Raw genomic sequence first — 14,998 nt, 5'->3', positions numbered from 1 at the left:
TTTATTACTATTTAAACAAATCCATCTGCTATCTTTACAGAGTTGATTTTTTTTCCCCAAGGGAATGCATTTGAACCAGTGTCATCTGCACAAAGTTTTTTCTCTTAAGGTGATTATCCTTCATAGATCCCTTCTGTTGGCTTGTATGTTCTTAAACGTATGGTTTATCTAGCTAACCTTTTTGGTTGTATGCATTCTGAAGTACTAGGCCTTTATGGGGCTTTTGCTTCAAGGTGGAGGTATGCTTGTATGATGTAATTTTTTGGTAAACTTGTATTTTGTAATTAAAACTTTGTAAAAACCAGTTATTCTAGGAAAGAATCCAACTTTGCAAAAAAAACATTAACTGTAGGCCATCTTTTAGAATTATTAAACTGATTTTTAAATTTCTACTAAGGGAGAATATGTACTTAAAATATTTCTCATTTAAAAAGCTAAGAAAATCTCAGCGGATGAGTTGAATACTGAGGATGAAAAAATCCACTGGGAGGAGTAAAAGTTTTGAGTAACTGAGATTGTGGTGAAATTTATCAAAATAAACCTCTAGAAATGGTACATACTGCCTACAGAGGAAAATTATCCTGAAAAATGTTTTTCTTTTAAACATTCTATAAAGGACTTTTAAATTTATAAAATAATTTATAAAAAAAATTGAAATAAGGTCTCTAAATGTTAGAATGATCAAATTCATAATTAATTTATAACTGAGGAAAACAATATTCTCAAAAGAGGTTTTATTTTTTTATTTTTTTGAATTTTATTTTATTTATTTTTATACAGCGGGTTCTTATTAGTTATCTATTTTATACATATTAGTGTATACATGTCAATCTCAATCTCCCAGTTCATCCCACCACCACCACCACCCCCCAAAGGAGGTTTTATATCAAACCTCACTAAAGAGATTTTATCACTTAAAGGCTAGTAACCATAAACTCAGAAAGGAAAGGGGTTTCAAAGTCTGTTCCTTAATGGGAAACATTTTGGTGCTCAGGATGCAAATTTATAGATTCTTTATTCTTGTCATTCTGACTGATCTTAATAGGCATGAAGAGATTGAATTCCACTTCCTACTCACTTTTATTAAGAACAGAATTTGACAAAGACAACAATGGGCATCTAGAAATAAGTTTGTATTTCAATTATTATGTCTCTATATTTTCTTTTAATGTATTTTTGAAGAGTTTACAATGGATATTGTAATATAAAAACACAGGCTTAAAAGTGTACAGTACCTTCAAAGAAATCAAATTTAATTTGAATTTATATTCTCACTTTCTAGTTCAATGAATTGGTTTCTAACAAGTAAAAAAATAAAATTTCTCTATATGCCTTATATTTTTCTAATTATTTTTGTTAGGGCAGACCTTGGAGGAACATGTTTGGGATAGAAATATCAAAAACATAACAACACTTGGATTAAAGTTAAAAATATCTAGGATCTTATTATTTTCTGCCCTCTATTAATTTTGGTTTTTTTAAAATTTATGTTACCTCATTTTTGGAATTGTTTTTTTTCATGAGAAGAATAACTTTCTCTGCTATCACTGGTATGGTCATATTTGCTACAGATGTTTCCATGTTATCATTCTTATCTTTTACCTTTCTTTGAGTACCATAGCCTATTTATTAAATTGCTGTATTTTTCTGTTATTACCTTTATTAAATCAATTTTTTTAACCATCCCATTTCTTCATGAATTACACATTCGTTCACAATTTCCTGGTTGTTTCAAATATTCAAAGGTAGAGAGATACTTCTAAGAGATGTGAAATTTTCAAAGATAAGTGAATTTTCAAAGTAACATCAGTATGTTTTTTTAAAAGATTTTTCATTGACATTTAGGTATGATAAGTAAGATATGGTAAGTGTAGATAATTTAGAACTAATAAATGTTTTCCACAGTTCATTTAGGGAAAGGAGACAGATGGGACTAATGTACTTTATTGAGGTAAGTTTGGCAGCCAGTGTTAGTTTTAGAATAGTCATAGTTACGAACTAAAGAGAAATTGTGATGTACAGTTTCCAAATGATCTTGTGAGCAAAACCTTCACTTCTTTGCTTTATTCAGTCTTTTAGTTGTCGCACTTAGATTTTTTTAATGCTGATGGTGCTAGATGTCTGTGACAGATTTGCTTTTGCCTACTTCTTTTATTCTTTAACTTACTTTGCCTTTACATGGGGGATGTGGAAGAAAGTATGTACAGTTAGGCTTACCTGTAAAGAACGAAAAATATTTTACAGTATTCTTTGTTGGATTATTTCAGAATATGTTATTTGTGTTTGCCTCTTTTAATCCTTTAAAACTCTTTCATTATATTTTAAAAATCAGAATACTATGCATGCTCATGCATGATCTTTGATTCCTTAAAAGGTACTGTAGTAGGTGTCTGAAAAACTTGTGACAGCATTAATATTAAAGAGAGAGTTTCAGCATTTTATGAAAAGATGATCTTTGGAAGAAAAGTAATATCTAATAAAGGAATGCTACATAGATACAGTTGAGCTGGTTGATACAACCATTACTTGCCTAATTACCTCTGAATCAACATCCCCACCACTCTGCCAAATTAAGGTAATCTCTACTACAGCAGGTGCCCCTCACTAGAAGTTTTTTGTTTTTTGTTTTTCCTTTAACCCCCAGGACATTTTTTTGGATGACTTTCCCTGTATTGGACATTATCATCATTTAAAAAAAATTATCATGAACAGATACTAGCAGCTATCATTGTTGTGCTGTACAGTAATGAACGACTGCTTTCACTCCTGAGGATCCAGACATGAGGCAAGGACTCTCTCTTAGTGAAACAGGCTTCCAGATTCAGAGTTGTGAGCAAATAACTTTTAAAAATGTTGCCTACTTAGTAGCTGATGGGAATCACAGCTCTGGATATTATATTTGATATAAAATTATCAGTAACAAAGGGATTTTTTAATTTTAAAAAAAGAAAGCTATTTTTTTCTTAATAGATTATCTTGAAAAATTAGGGGGTTTTTTTGTTTGTTTTGGTTTTTAAATTCTATTGCTATTGTTAGATATGCCTTTGTAGGTAAAACTTCAAGTCCTTTTTATCACACATTGTTTATGCTGGTTTCAGAAATATTGATTGTTTTTATATTTAATTTCAAATCAAACTTTTTCAATAGTTTGATTAAAAATATATACAATATTAGATCATTTAAAAGTTTTTTGTGAATGTTAAACATTTTTTGTTTTGATATTTATTAGAAATATTAATCAGTTTGGGTAGGTTATCTTAAAAACTCACAACTTTTATAAATGTAAGTAATAAACTTTGTACATATAAGAAGGGGGTAAATTGCTTTGTGGCTTTGTTTTTGGTGACCTGTCATCTTTCAAAAATAATGATTAAATAAAAAATGATGACAAATTAAAATAAATACCTATGTCAGTCTCTACAAGTGGACTTTGAAAATTCAGCCTTAAGTTTAATAAAAAATCAATAATAGGTTAGACGTTTTTAAAGTTCCTTCTCAGAGTACTTTTGAGTCCACGTTTTCTTCTTAAGTATTATCTTTACCATTGGATAACAAGGTAGTTAAATTAAAGATGTAACTTTCTTCTATAAGTATGGAACAATATTAAAGAACTAAAAGTAATATGTCAAATGGTTTAGGATGGGGGTGTGTGTGTGTTATTTCAAGGACAGATGTTTTCTGTTTAACTGATACTAGCTTATAAAAATTCATTAGATTCTTGAGTAGATCAGAAGATTAAACATGTTATCACATACCTTTTTTGTGGGTGCTCAGACATTACTTTTCAAAATTTAATCTTTAATTCACATAAATATAATAAAGAAAAACCTGGGATGTAGTCCTTTAAACAGTGCATTTCCTTATATAATATGTGTCATTTTGGAGATTTACTTAGCATGCTTGTGAAAAATATTAGTATCTATTTTGATTTATGACAGTGGAAGTTAACAGAAACTATAGTAAATTCCCCAAACAGTTGTTTGAGTGTATAAAATCAAAACATTTAAAAAAATTAACAAAATTAAAAATATGTCCTGACTTGACTATCACCTTTGGGAAACCTTAGTGATTTATAGCCTAGGTACTGATCCACAGCTTGCTTTCAGTGAAATATCATCAAGTATCATGAATCATCAAGGATTATGAAAAACTTCATTTGAATGATTTTAAAGTTTTCCTTTCAATCTGTCAAATAGTCATTTTGCCTTTTAATTTTTAAAACACTCGGAATTTATTTTGTTAATTAAATTAAGAACACCTTATCAAATGTATTTTAGAAACATTTTTAGGCAGCGTGGTTTGTCGTTGCAGGTTTATCAAGTAGAAGATGTATGTGAAGAAGAAATGCCAGAGGAGTCAGAAGAATGTGTCCGAATGGATAGAACTCCACCACCACCCACATTGTCTCCAGCAGCTATAACTGTGGGGAGAGGAGAAGATTTGACTTCTGAGCATCCTTTGTTAGGTGAGAAAATGCCTGAATTTGGGAAAATTTTCTATTAGGGAAATGTTAGTAACGGAAAAAGGTTTTTTTCAGTAGAGGTGGTATTAAACTAATTTGCTGTGTAATTAATTGCTGCAAAACATAGATTAGAATTCAAGACTTCTTAAAAATTAATTAATTAATTTATGGCCGCATTGGGTCTTCATTGCGGTGCGCGGGCTTCCTCTAGTGCAATGAGTGGGGGCTACTCTTCTTTGTGGTGCGCAGGCTTCTCATTGTGGTGGCTTCTCTTGTTGCAGAGCATGGGCTCTAGGCACTTAAGCTTCAGTAGTTGTGGCACGCAGGCTCAGTAGTTGTGGCTCGCAGGCTCTACAGCACAGGCTCAGTAGTTGTGGCGCACAGGCTTAGTTGCTCCGCGGCATGTGGGATCTTCCTGGACCAGGGCTCGAACCCATGTCCCCTGCATTGGCAGGCAGATTCTTAACCACTGCGCCACCAGGGAAGTCCCAAGATTTTTTTTTTTTTTGATGAGGAATAATTAGAACAGTTGTTGAGGAACTACCCAAATCAAAAACGTATTTCAGCCTTTGAATTTCTAGTAGTTTGTACAGATGTGTTTCATATGACCATTCAGATTTATGTGTCAAGCTATTTCTAGCTTAAAAACTAGAATAAATCAAAGTTCTATCAGAAGGTTTCAATTATACTTTCCAAAAATCACAAAACATGGGCTTCCCTGGTGGCGCAGTGGTTGAGAGTCTGCCTGCCAATGTAGGGGATATGGGTTCGTGCCCCGCTCCGGGAGGATCCCACATGCCGCGGAGTGGCTGGGCCCGTGAGCCGTGGCCGCTGAGCCTGCGCGTCCGGAGCCTGTGCTCCGCAACGGGAGAGGCCACAACAGCGAGAGTCCCGCGTACCGCAAAAAAAAAATCACAAAGCATTTGAAGTCATATCTGACATTTGTCATAATTGCTTGTGACCCATACTGAGTAAATGCTTTTAAAAGTGTTCTTTCCCAGACAGTACTTAAATTAAGCCTCACTAATTCTTACTAGGGACGTGGATTAAAAAATTCTTGAGTTTAAGCATTCAAATTCTTATTCACTACTTCAGAACTACTTCAAATTCAAGTAAATCTTCTCTGTACTCCTCCTCATAACATCAAAGTGACTGTGAATCCTAGGTATTTTACTAAAACATTATAATCTATAGCCCGGTATCTAAGTCCTAAAAGAGATATATTCTGTGTTAGGGTTTTTTTTGTTTTTTTTTTTTTAGTATTTTATTTAGATCAGGGGTTGGCAAATGATAGCTCACGCTTCAGATCCTTCCTGCTGCATGTTTTTGTATGGCCCATGAGCTAAGTATGGTTTTAAAATTTTTAAATGTTTGAAAACAAAATCAAAAGAAGAGTAATGTTTCATGTCATGTGAAGATTATGTGAAATTCAAATTTCATTGTCCATGAATAGAGTTCTATGCAACACAGCCATGTTCATTTGTTCAGATATTATCTATGGCTACTTTTGCATTACTGCAGCAAAGATGAGTCATTGCAGAGACCATATGTCCTTTATAGAAAGTTTACTGACCACTTATCCAGATAATACTAATCTTGGTCCAGGCTTTGTCGTAAGTATTTTATTCTATTGAATATCTCATGGCCTTCATGATCACTTTCAGTTAAGACGAACCACTGTAACAGGCATGGAAACAGACTGTAACGGGGCACTGACTTTGCTACCAAAGCAGCCCTTGTCCTCTCTTTTCTTCAGCATCCCACATTTCTATCCCTTCTCTTCTTTCTAGCTTTTATCCCTTACTACCAATATGAATCTCTGGAAAGCATGGAGGGGGAAAACCAATTTTCCTCCAACTTTTTCCCCTTCCTGAAAAATAGAAAACATTTAGTCAATAAAATGATATAAAATATTTAAGACAAGTTCAATATTATTGCCTTTGCTTATTCAAAATAATACCTCAAAAGATAGATTTAAGAAAATCTAACTATAGTATTAAATCTTTGTAGTTTGTATACACTGAAAATGGATTTATGTTGCTGCAGATTTCTTGGAATTTTGATTTAAAGGCAGAAATATGTGTTTAATTGGATACTAACCTTGCATTGTGACTGTGATTTAATTACCTAATAAGCATTACTAATGATACTCAAGAAAATTTAAACATTTTTGATATATTGAAACTCAAGAATATCTTCACATTATTTCCTCAGGAATGTAGTCTGAGATCCTGGCAGGCATATCCATCCCTCTGGCTAAATTGTCTAAGTACAATGTAGATTTTTGAATCTTCCTTTAATTTACTTCATACTTAACTAGTTTCTGTAGTATATGGGGGGGGGAAAGCAAGCACAGGTTGCTCATCAAATTATGTAATAAACTAACCTGTAAAAATAGAGGGACTTGTTTCCACCCAGGATTTGGTCTTCATAAATCTATAAGAATTCTTAAAAAAGCATCCATAAAAAAGAGTAGAAAAAGCTCATAGATCTTGCTCAGAAAATGAGACTGTGAATAGGCAGAGTAACCTGTGGCAAAGTCTTATCAGTTAACTTGGGGTTTCTCTCTCACAGTTGTCTTAAATCTAGAGAGTGTAGTAATTGTGTTTTTTTTGTTTTTTTAAAAACTAATTAATTAAATTTTGCCTGCGTTGGGTCTTCGTTGCTGCTCGTGGGCTTTCTCTAGTTGTGGCAAGTGAGGGCTGCTGTTTGTTGAGGTGCGTGGGCTTCCCATTGCGGTGGCTTCTCTTGTTGAGGAGCACGGGCTCTAGGCACGTGGGCTTCAGTAGTTGTGGCACACGGGCTCAGTAGTTGTGGCTCACGGGCTCTAGAGTGCAGGCTCAGTAGTTGTGGCACATGGGCTTAGTTGCTCAGCGGCATGTGGGATCTTCCCAGATTGGGGATTGAACCGATGTCCCCTGCATTGGCAGGCGGATTCTTAACCGCTGCGCTTCCCCACCAGGGAAGTCCCCAATAATTGTGTTTTTGTTCTGCTATAATATGTCAGTGTTTCTTGTGTTTTTGATTTTAACAGCTGATTATAAACTGGCAAGTCATAGCTATTAATAACTTTTTTAAGAAGTCAGTAACTTACAACTTTGTTTTCAACAAAATTTAGATCTATTTGTATGTATGATCCAAAAATTAGTTAGAACATATACTAAGCAGTATTTTCTGAATAAGCCACAATATACTTAATGCAGCTTTATATTTCTAAAGTAACCAAATATTTATAAATATATAAGGGATATTAAAATTTATCTTATTTTTCACTTCTCCATAGATTTATATTTTCCTTCCAACAGAAAAATTGCTTTTTAGTCCCAGTTCAGGATTATATCTTTTATCCTTTTCCTCTAGGAGTATATGTGAAAATTGGGTATGTGGGGTAGGATTTTTATGGAGTTCTTCAGTCTGGTAACGCATGTGTACAATTGTGTATTTGTTCCTGGAAATAAGCAAACCAGTATTTCCTGCTGACTTTTTCTTTTCTTTTTTTTTTTTTTTGGGCTGCGTTGGGTCTTCGTTGCTGCATGGGCTTTCTCTAGTTGCGGCGAGCGGGGGCTACTCTTTGTGCTGTGCACGGGCTTCTCATTGCAGTGGCTTCTCTTGTTGCGGAGCATGGGCTCTAGGCAGGCAGGCTTCAGTAGTTGTGGCACACAGGCTCAGTAGTTGTGGCGCACATGCTCTGCGGCTTGTGGGATCTTCCCGGACTAGGGATTGAACCCGTGTCCCCTGAATTGGCAGGCAGATTCTTAACCACTGAGCCACCAGGGAAGTCCTCTGCTGACTTTCTTTTGTAATTCTTAATGAGGGATTGTGTGACTTTAAATAGCTTTTCCAGTACAGTTTATCCTGGTGGATTATTTGGTGGAACTAGGTTTAGTTAGGGCTGTAATCTTGCTGTGATAAGCTACATAGTGTTATTAATTACATCAGAGTTACTATGTCTGAACTGTTAGCTTTTCCATTTCTGACGCTACACCGATTATCACTACACTATTTTGTTAGCTGAAATTTTTATTCGATAGGGATTTCTTTTCTTTCTTCTCTACCTAACTGAGCTATATTTTGAGCATTTTTGATAGTGATATCAATCCTTTTCATACTGATGGTGGAGAGGAGTTACCGTAGCAATGAAAAAAGCATTGTCTCCGGAACCCAGAACCTGACTGCCTGGGTTAGTATCCCAGCTCCACTGCTTATTAGCTGTGTGCCTCTAGGCAAGTTGCTTTATCTTTCTGTGTTTTGGTTTCCACATCTATAAAATGGAGATAATAACAGTACCTACCCATAGGCTAGTTTTGAGGGCTAAATGTGTTATAACATGTAAGACATTTATACAGTACCTGGCACAAAAGTGCTCAATAAGTAGTAATATTATCTTTACCACATGTTCTTTTTTTGTTATTTTTCTCAGACATCTTGTACTCACTGGTATTCCTAGCTATCAGCTGGTTCCGCCTCTCCACTTTGGTACAGCTTAGTAAAGGTTTATTGCTACCGAATGGGGAGGTAAAGTCTCCATTGTAGGCTGTGGGTCTGTCTTATTGTGGTCCTCAGAGTTTGAAGGGGAGGAATCACAGTGATCCAGCCCAACATTTTGCAATTGCCTGGTATACAGTGTTCCCCCAAATTGACATGTACGGTGCCAATGAAGAGTTGTTAAAGATAACAACAACAAAGAACATTTGTGCATGGATGTGAATTAGCTTGAAATAAAGGTAATGCCCTGTATAATTCATTAAAATTTCTACTTATTCTGTGGATTTCATGATTCTTTTTTTCTTAAGCGTGTTTTCAAAGTACTTTTTTCCCCCCATATCATTTGGAATATATAAACAGAAACATAGGGAACTTAATATCTGTATAGCTTAACATTTAAAAGTTTTTTTAGTAATGATTCTTAAATTGACATTCTAAAACATTTTCGTGTCTTATGGGACAGTTCTTTGTAATCAAAGTTGGAATGACAACTTTGAGCAAGTCACCCCCTTCCTCTGTAAGTGGGAATAGTAGTATGTATCTCATAAGGTTATTGTGGAGATTAAATGAGATAATAAATATAAAGGTCTTAGAATTTTTTTTAAAGCACCAGATATTAACTATTATTGCTTAGAATGTTTTTTTAAAGCACCAGATATTAGCTGTTATTGTTACTAATATTCATTCTTGAATTTTCTTTCATATTTGCCTGGGCAGAATGCTAAAGATTAAAAAAATGACTTTTTTTTTTTTGTTCCACAGAGCAAGTAGAATTACCTGTTGTGGCATCAGTCAGTGCTTCAGTAATTAAATCTCCCTCAGATCCTTCACATGTGTCTGTTCCTCCACCTCCACTCTTACTTCCAGCTGCTACCACAAGGAGTAATAGTACATCTATGCCTAGTAGCATACCCAGTGTAGAAAACAAACCTCCACAGGCTATTGTTAAGCCACAGATCTTGACCCATGTTATTGAAGGCTTTGTAATTCAGGAGGGATTGGAGCCATTTCCTGTAAGTAGCAAGCAAATTTGTATTTTTATAATTATTCATGTAGCATTATCTTAAAATGTATAATCTGTTGTTATCTAATAAAAAGCTTGTAATTTTATCTCAAAAGTTGTTAATCTTTTATCTAGAATTTCTTTATATGTATCCTTTATATATTTCCAGATATACTCCTAGAATTTTACGCTAGCTATTTAAATGTATAAACTAAGAAGAAAACTTTCAGGATATAAGGATACCAGTTTTATAATTTTTAGAGAAGGCAATTATATGTTTACTCCAATGAAATAAACTTTCTATTTTTTTTAAGGGGCTTGAAATGATACCTAAAGTTCATTAGTTTCTTTTTAATGGTGTTTCTTGTATAATATGATACATTGTGAACTTTACCTTGAGTACAGAAAATAATGACTTCCCAGTGATCTCATACTTCTGATGTTACCCAGTTGATGCTTTAAAATTAGCAAATAGATCTTTTCATTATTCTTAAATCTCAGCCTTCAGTCAGATTTCAAAAATGCTTCAAAATGTTCACCTCAGAATTGAGGTGCGGGCTTCCCTGGTGGCACAGTGGTTGAGAGTCCGCCTGCCGTTGCAGGGGACACGGGTTCGTGCCCCGGTCTGGAAAGATCCCACGTGCCACGGAGTGGCTGGGCCCATGAGCCATGGCCGCTGAGCCTGCACGTCTGGAGCCTGTGCTCCGCAACGGGAGAGGCCACAACAGTGGCCCGCGTACCGCAAAAAAAAAAAAAAAAAAAAAATTGAGGTGCTGTGTCTGTCACTAAGAGTATTGTGATTTGAGACTAGCTGTACATTACAGCTATACTAGATACATTACATACTAATATCCAGAGATGAACATTTTCCCTTAGAAAATATACCAAGACAAGTGGCCAAAATCAAAGCCCAAATCAAAGACAAGAAACAAAATTATGTATTTTGGAGGACTTTGAACTATCTGATTTTTCAGATTCACAGGTAGTGCATTGTGATTGCACTGTGATAGTTGACTGTCTAATCAGTTGCCTTTGCTTTCAGTTTACTGTGTGTATATTAAGCTTGGATCTAAGAATCTCTGATATATAGTGAGAGGAGGAACAGGTTTTTTTCTCCCTATTCCTCGGTGATTGGATCTGGCCCTGCCACATATAGACTGTGTAACCTTTGTCAAGTCATTCAGCCTTTTTGAAATTCATTTGTTCATCCAGCAAATGGAGGTGATACTTTGCTCTTAGGGTTATGGTGAGGAATAAATGTGCATAAATTGCTGTGTAGTGCCTGGCACTTAATGGCCATAGCTATGATTATCAATTATTACTAGTGACAGTTACAACTTCTTTTTTCAGATTACAAAAGTAATATGTATTATTTTTTTAATGGAAAATGTAGAGAACAAATAATCCTCAGCAATACCACAGAGTATATTTTAATATATATATTTTTTCATATGATCAAGGTTATTATTATATATACAGTTCAGCTTCTTTCACTTAGTGTATCTTGAGCATTTATTTTCTAGTTTGATTAATAGTACTTAGGAAACATTTTGAAAGGTTACATAATATTTCACTTTCTGGTCAACTGTAATTTATATAATCCTTCCATTACAGTTGGCCCCCCATATCCACAGGTTTCACATCAGTCAGTCAACCCAATCATAGATCAAGAATTAAAAAAAAAACAGTCTACAAAGTTCCAGAAAGCAAAACTTGAATTTGCCATGCACGGGCAACTATTTACTTTGCATTTACATTGTATTCAGTACTATAAGTAATCTAGAGATGATATAAAGTATATGGGATGGGACTTCCCTGGCGGTCCAGTGGTTAAGACTCTGTGCTCCCAATGCATTGGGTTCAATCCCTGGTCAGGGAACTAAGATCCCTTATGCCATGTGGTGTGGCCAAAAAAAAAAAAAAAAAAGTACATGGGAGAATGTTGCATAGGTTATATGCAAATAATACTCCATTTTACATAAGGGACTTGAGCATCTGCAGAATTTGTATCCTCTGGAGTCTTGGAACCAATCCCCTGCAAGTACTGAGGGACAACTATGTTGTTGGACATTCAGGTTTCCATTTTTTTGCTGTTCAGATAGCCCTGAAAGGAATATCTTTGTATGTAAATTATCCACATTTGAAATCCACATTTTAAATAATTTCTTTAGCATAAATTCCTAGAAGTATAGGTATTGGATCACATTACATATGTATTCAACGTATGTATTCATAAGACTCCTGATATATATTGCCAAATTATTTTCTGGAAGATTATTTAAATTTATTCATATACCAGAAGTGTATACTCATAGCAGCACTGAATATTACAGTTTTTTCAGCAATGAGTTTTCCATTTTTTCTTTTTTTGATTATAATAGGTTGCTGAACTAGGGAGTCAGGAGACTTGAGTTCCTGGTTCTGCTTTTGTAAAGAAATCACCTGCATATTTTTGTTTGTTTGTTTGTTTTGGATAGGCATTCCTTTGTTTTATTTTTTTAACACCTTTATTGGAGTATAATTGCTTTACAGTGGTGTGTTAGTTTCTGCTTTATAACAAAGTGAATCAGCTATACATATACATATATCCCCATATCTCCTCCCTCTTGCATCTCACTCCCACCCTCCCTATCCCACCCCTCTAGGTGGTCGCAAGGCACCGAGCTGATCTCCCTGTGCTATGTGGCTGCTTCCCACTAGCCATCTATTTTACATTTGGTAGTGTATACAAGTCCATGCCACTCTCTCACTTCGTCCCAACTTACCTTTCCCCCTCTCCGTGTCCTCAAGTGCATTCTCTACATCTGTGTCTTTATTCCTGTCCTGCCCCTAGGTTCTTCAGAACCTTTTTTTTTTTGAGATTCCAAATATATGTGTTAGCATATGGTATTTTTATCTTTCTGACTTACTTCACTCTGTATGACAGACTCTAGGTCCATCCACCTCTCTACAAATAACTCAGCTTCGTTTCTTTTTATGGCTGAGTAATATTCCATTGTATATATGTGGCACATCTTCTTTATCCATTCATCTGTCGATGGACACTGAGGTGCTTCCATATCCTGGCTATTGTAAAGAGTGCTGCAATGAACATTGTGGTACATGACTCTTTTTGAATTATGGTTTTCTCAGGGTATATGCCTAGTAGTGGGATTGCTGGGTCGTATGGTAGTTCTATTTTTAGTTTCTTAAGGATCCTCCATACTGTTCTCCATAGTGGCTGTATCAATTTACATTCCTACCAACAGTGCAAGAGGATTCCCTTTTCTCCACACCCTGTCCAGCATTTATTGTTTGTAGATTTTTTTTTTTTTTCGGTACGCGGGCCTCTCACTGTTGTGGCCTCTCCTGTTGCGGAGCACAGGCTCCGGACGCGCAGGCTCAGCGGCCATGGCCCACGGGCCTAGCTGCTCTGCGGCATGTGGGATCTTCCCGGACCAGGGCACAAACCCGTGTCCCCTGCATCGGCAGGAGGACTCTCAACCACTGCGCCACCCAGGGAAGCCCTGTTTGTAGACTTTTTGATGATGGCCATCCTAACTGGTGTGAGGTGATACCTCATTGTAGTTTTGATTTGCATTTCTCTAATGATTAATGATGTTGAGCATTCTTTCATGTGTTTGTTGGCAGTCTGTATATCTTTGGAGAAATGTCTATTTAGGTCTGCTGCCCATTTTTGGATTGGGTTGTTTGTTTTTTGGATATTGAGCTGCATGAGCTGCTTATAAATTTTGGAGATTAATCCTTTGTGAGTTGCTTCATTTGCATATATATTTCTCCCATTCTGAGGGTTGTCTTCCATCTTGATGTGGTTTCCTTTGCTGTGCAAAAGCTTTTAAGTTTCATTAGGTCCCGTTTGTTTATTTTTGTTTTTATTTCCATTTCTCAAGGAGGTGGGTGAAAAAGGAACTTTTGGTACTTTATGTCATAGAGTGTTCTGCCTATGTTTTCCTCTAAGAGTTTTATAGGGTCTGACCTTACATTTAGGTCTTTAATCTATTTTGAGTTTATTTTTGTGCATGGTGTTAGGGAGTGTTCTAATTTCTTTCTTTTACATGTAGCTGTCCAATTTTCCCAGCACCACTTACTGAAGAGGCTGTCTTTTCTTCATTGTATATTCTTGCCTCCTTTATCAAAAATAAGGTGAACATATGTGTGTGGGTTTATCTCTGGGCTTTCTATCCTGTTTTATTGATCTATATTTCTGTTTTTGTGACACGACCATACTGTCTTGATTACTGTAGCTTTGTAGTGTAGTCTAAAGTCCAGGAGCCTGATTCCTCCAGCTCCGTTTTTGTTTCTCCAGATTGCTTTGGCTATTCGGGGTCTTTTGTGTTTCCATACAAATTGTGAAATTTTTTGTTCTAGTTCTGGGAAAAATTACAGTGGTAGTTTGATAGGGATTGCATTGAATCTGTAGATTGCTCTGGGTAGTATAGACATTTTCACAGTGTTGATTCTTCCCATCCAAGAACATGGTATATCTCTCCATCTGTTTGTATCATCTTTAATTTCTTTCATCAATGTCTTATAGTTTTCTGCATGCAGGTCTTTTGTCTCTTTAGGTAGGCTTATTCCTGGGTATTTTATTCTTTTTGTTGCAGTGGTAAATGAGAGTGTTTCCTTAATTTCTCTTTCACATTTTTCATCATTCGAGTTTGGGAATGCAAGAGATTTCTGTGCGTTAATTTTGTATCCTGCTACTTTACCAAATTCATTGATTAGCTCTGGTAGTTTCCTGGTAGCATCTTTTCGATTCTCTGTGTATAGTATCATGTCATCTGCAAACAGTGACAGCTTTACTTCTTTTCTGATTTGGATTCCTTTTATTTCTTTTTCTTCTCTGATTGCTTTGGCTAAAACTTCCAAAACTGTGTTGAATAATAGTGGTTAGAGTGGACAACCTTGTCTTGTTCCTGATCTTAGAGGAAATGGTTTCAGTTTTTCCCCATTGAGAGCAGTGTTGGCTGTGGGTTTGTCATATATGGCCTTTATTATGTTGAGGTAAGTTCCCTCTGTGCCTACTTTCTGGATGGCTTTTATCATAA

The 14,998-nt window shown here is 35.6% G+C and overlaps 1 protein-coding gene across 9 annotated transcripts in view; it reads left to right on the top strand.

The window, feature by feature from the left end:
• Window positions 1-14,998, top strand: part of PHC3 (polyhomeotic homolog 3) — an 85,383-nt gene that overhangs the window by 40,467 nt on the left and 29,918 nt on the right. For 7 of the 9 annotated variants that reach the window (XR_010943561.1, XR_010943562.1, XR_010943563.1 and 4 more), the window contains 3 exons: window positions 62-109; window positions 4,312-4,465; window positions 9,710-9,960. Coding sequence is in view for 6 of the 9 variants with exons in the window: in XM_067737995.1 (XP_067594096.1) it covers window positions 62-109; window positions 4,312-4,465; window positions 9,710-9,960 (453 nt within the window). In the remaining 3 variants the exon portion in view is untranslated. The remainder of the gene's footprint in view (window positions 1-61; window positions 110-4,311; window positions 4,466-9,709; window positions 9,961-14,998) is intronic. The other 2 variants (XM_067737994.1, XM_067737998.1) reach the window with 1 other exon arrangement.

Source organism: Pseudorca crassidens, chromosome 5 (genome assembly GCF_039906515.1).
Source record: "Pseudorca crassidens isolate mPseCra1 chromosome 5, mPseCra1.hap1, whole genome shotgun sequence".
NCBI lineage: Eukaryota > Metazoa > Chordata > Mammalia > Artiodactyla > Delphinidae > Pseudorca > Pseudorca crassidens.
The sequence above is the reverse complement of the archived record's forward strand: the minus strand, read 5'-3'. Positions and strand labels throughout refer to the sequence as shown.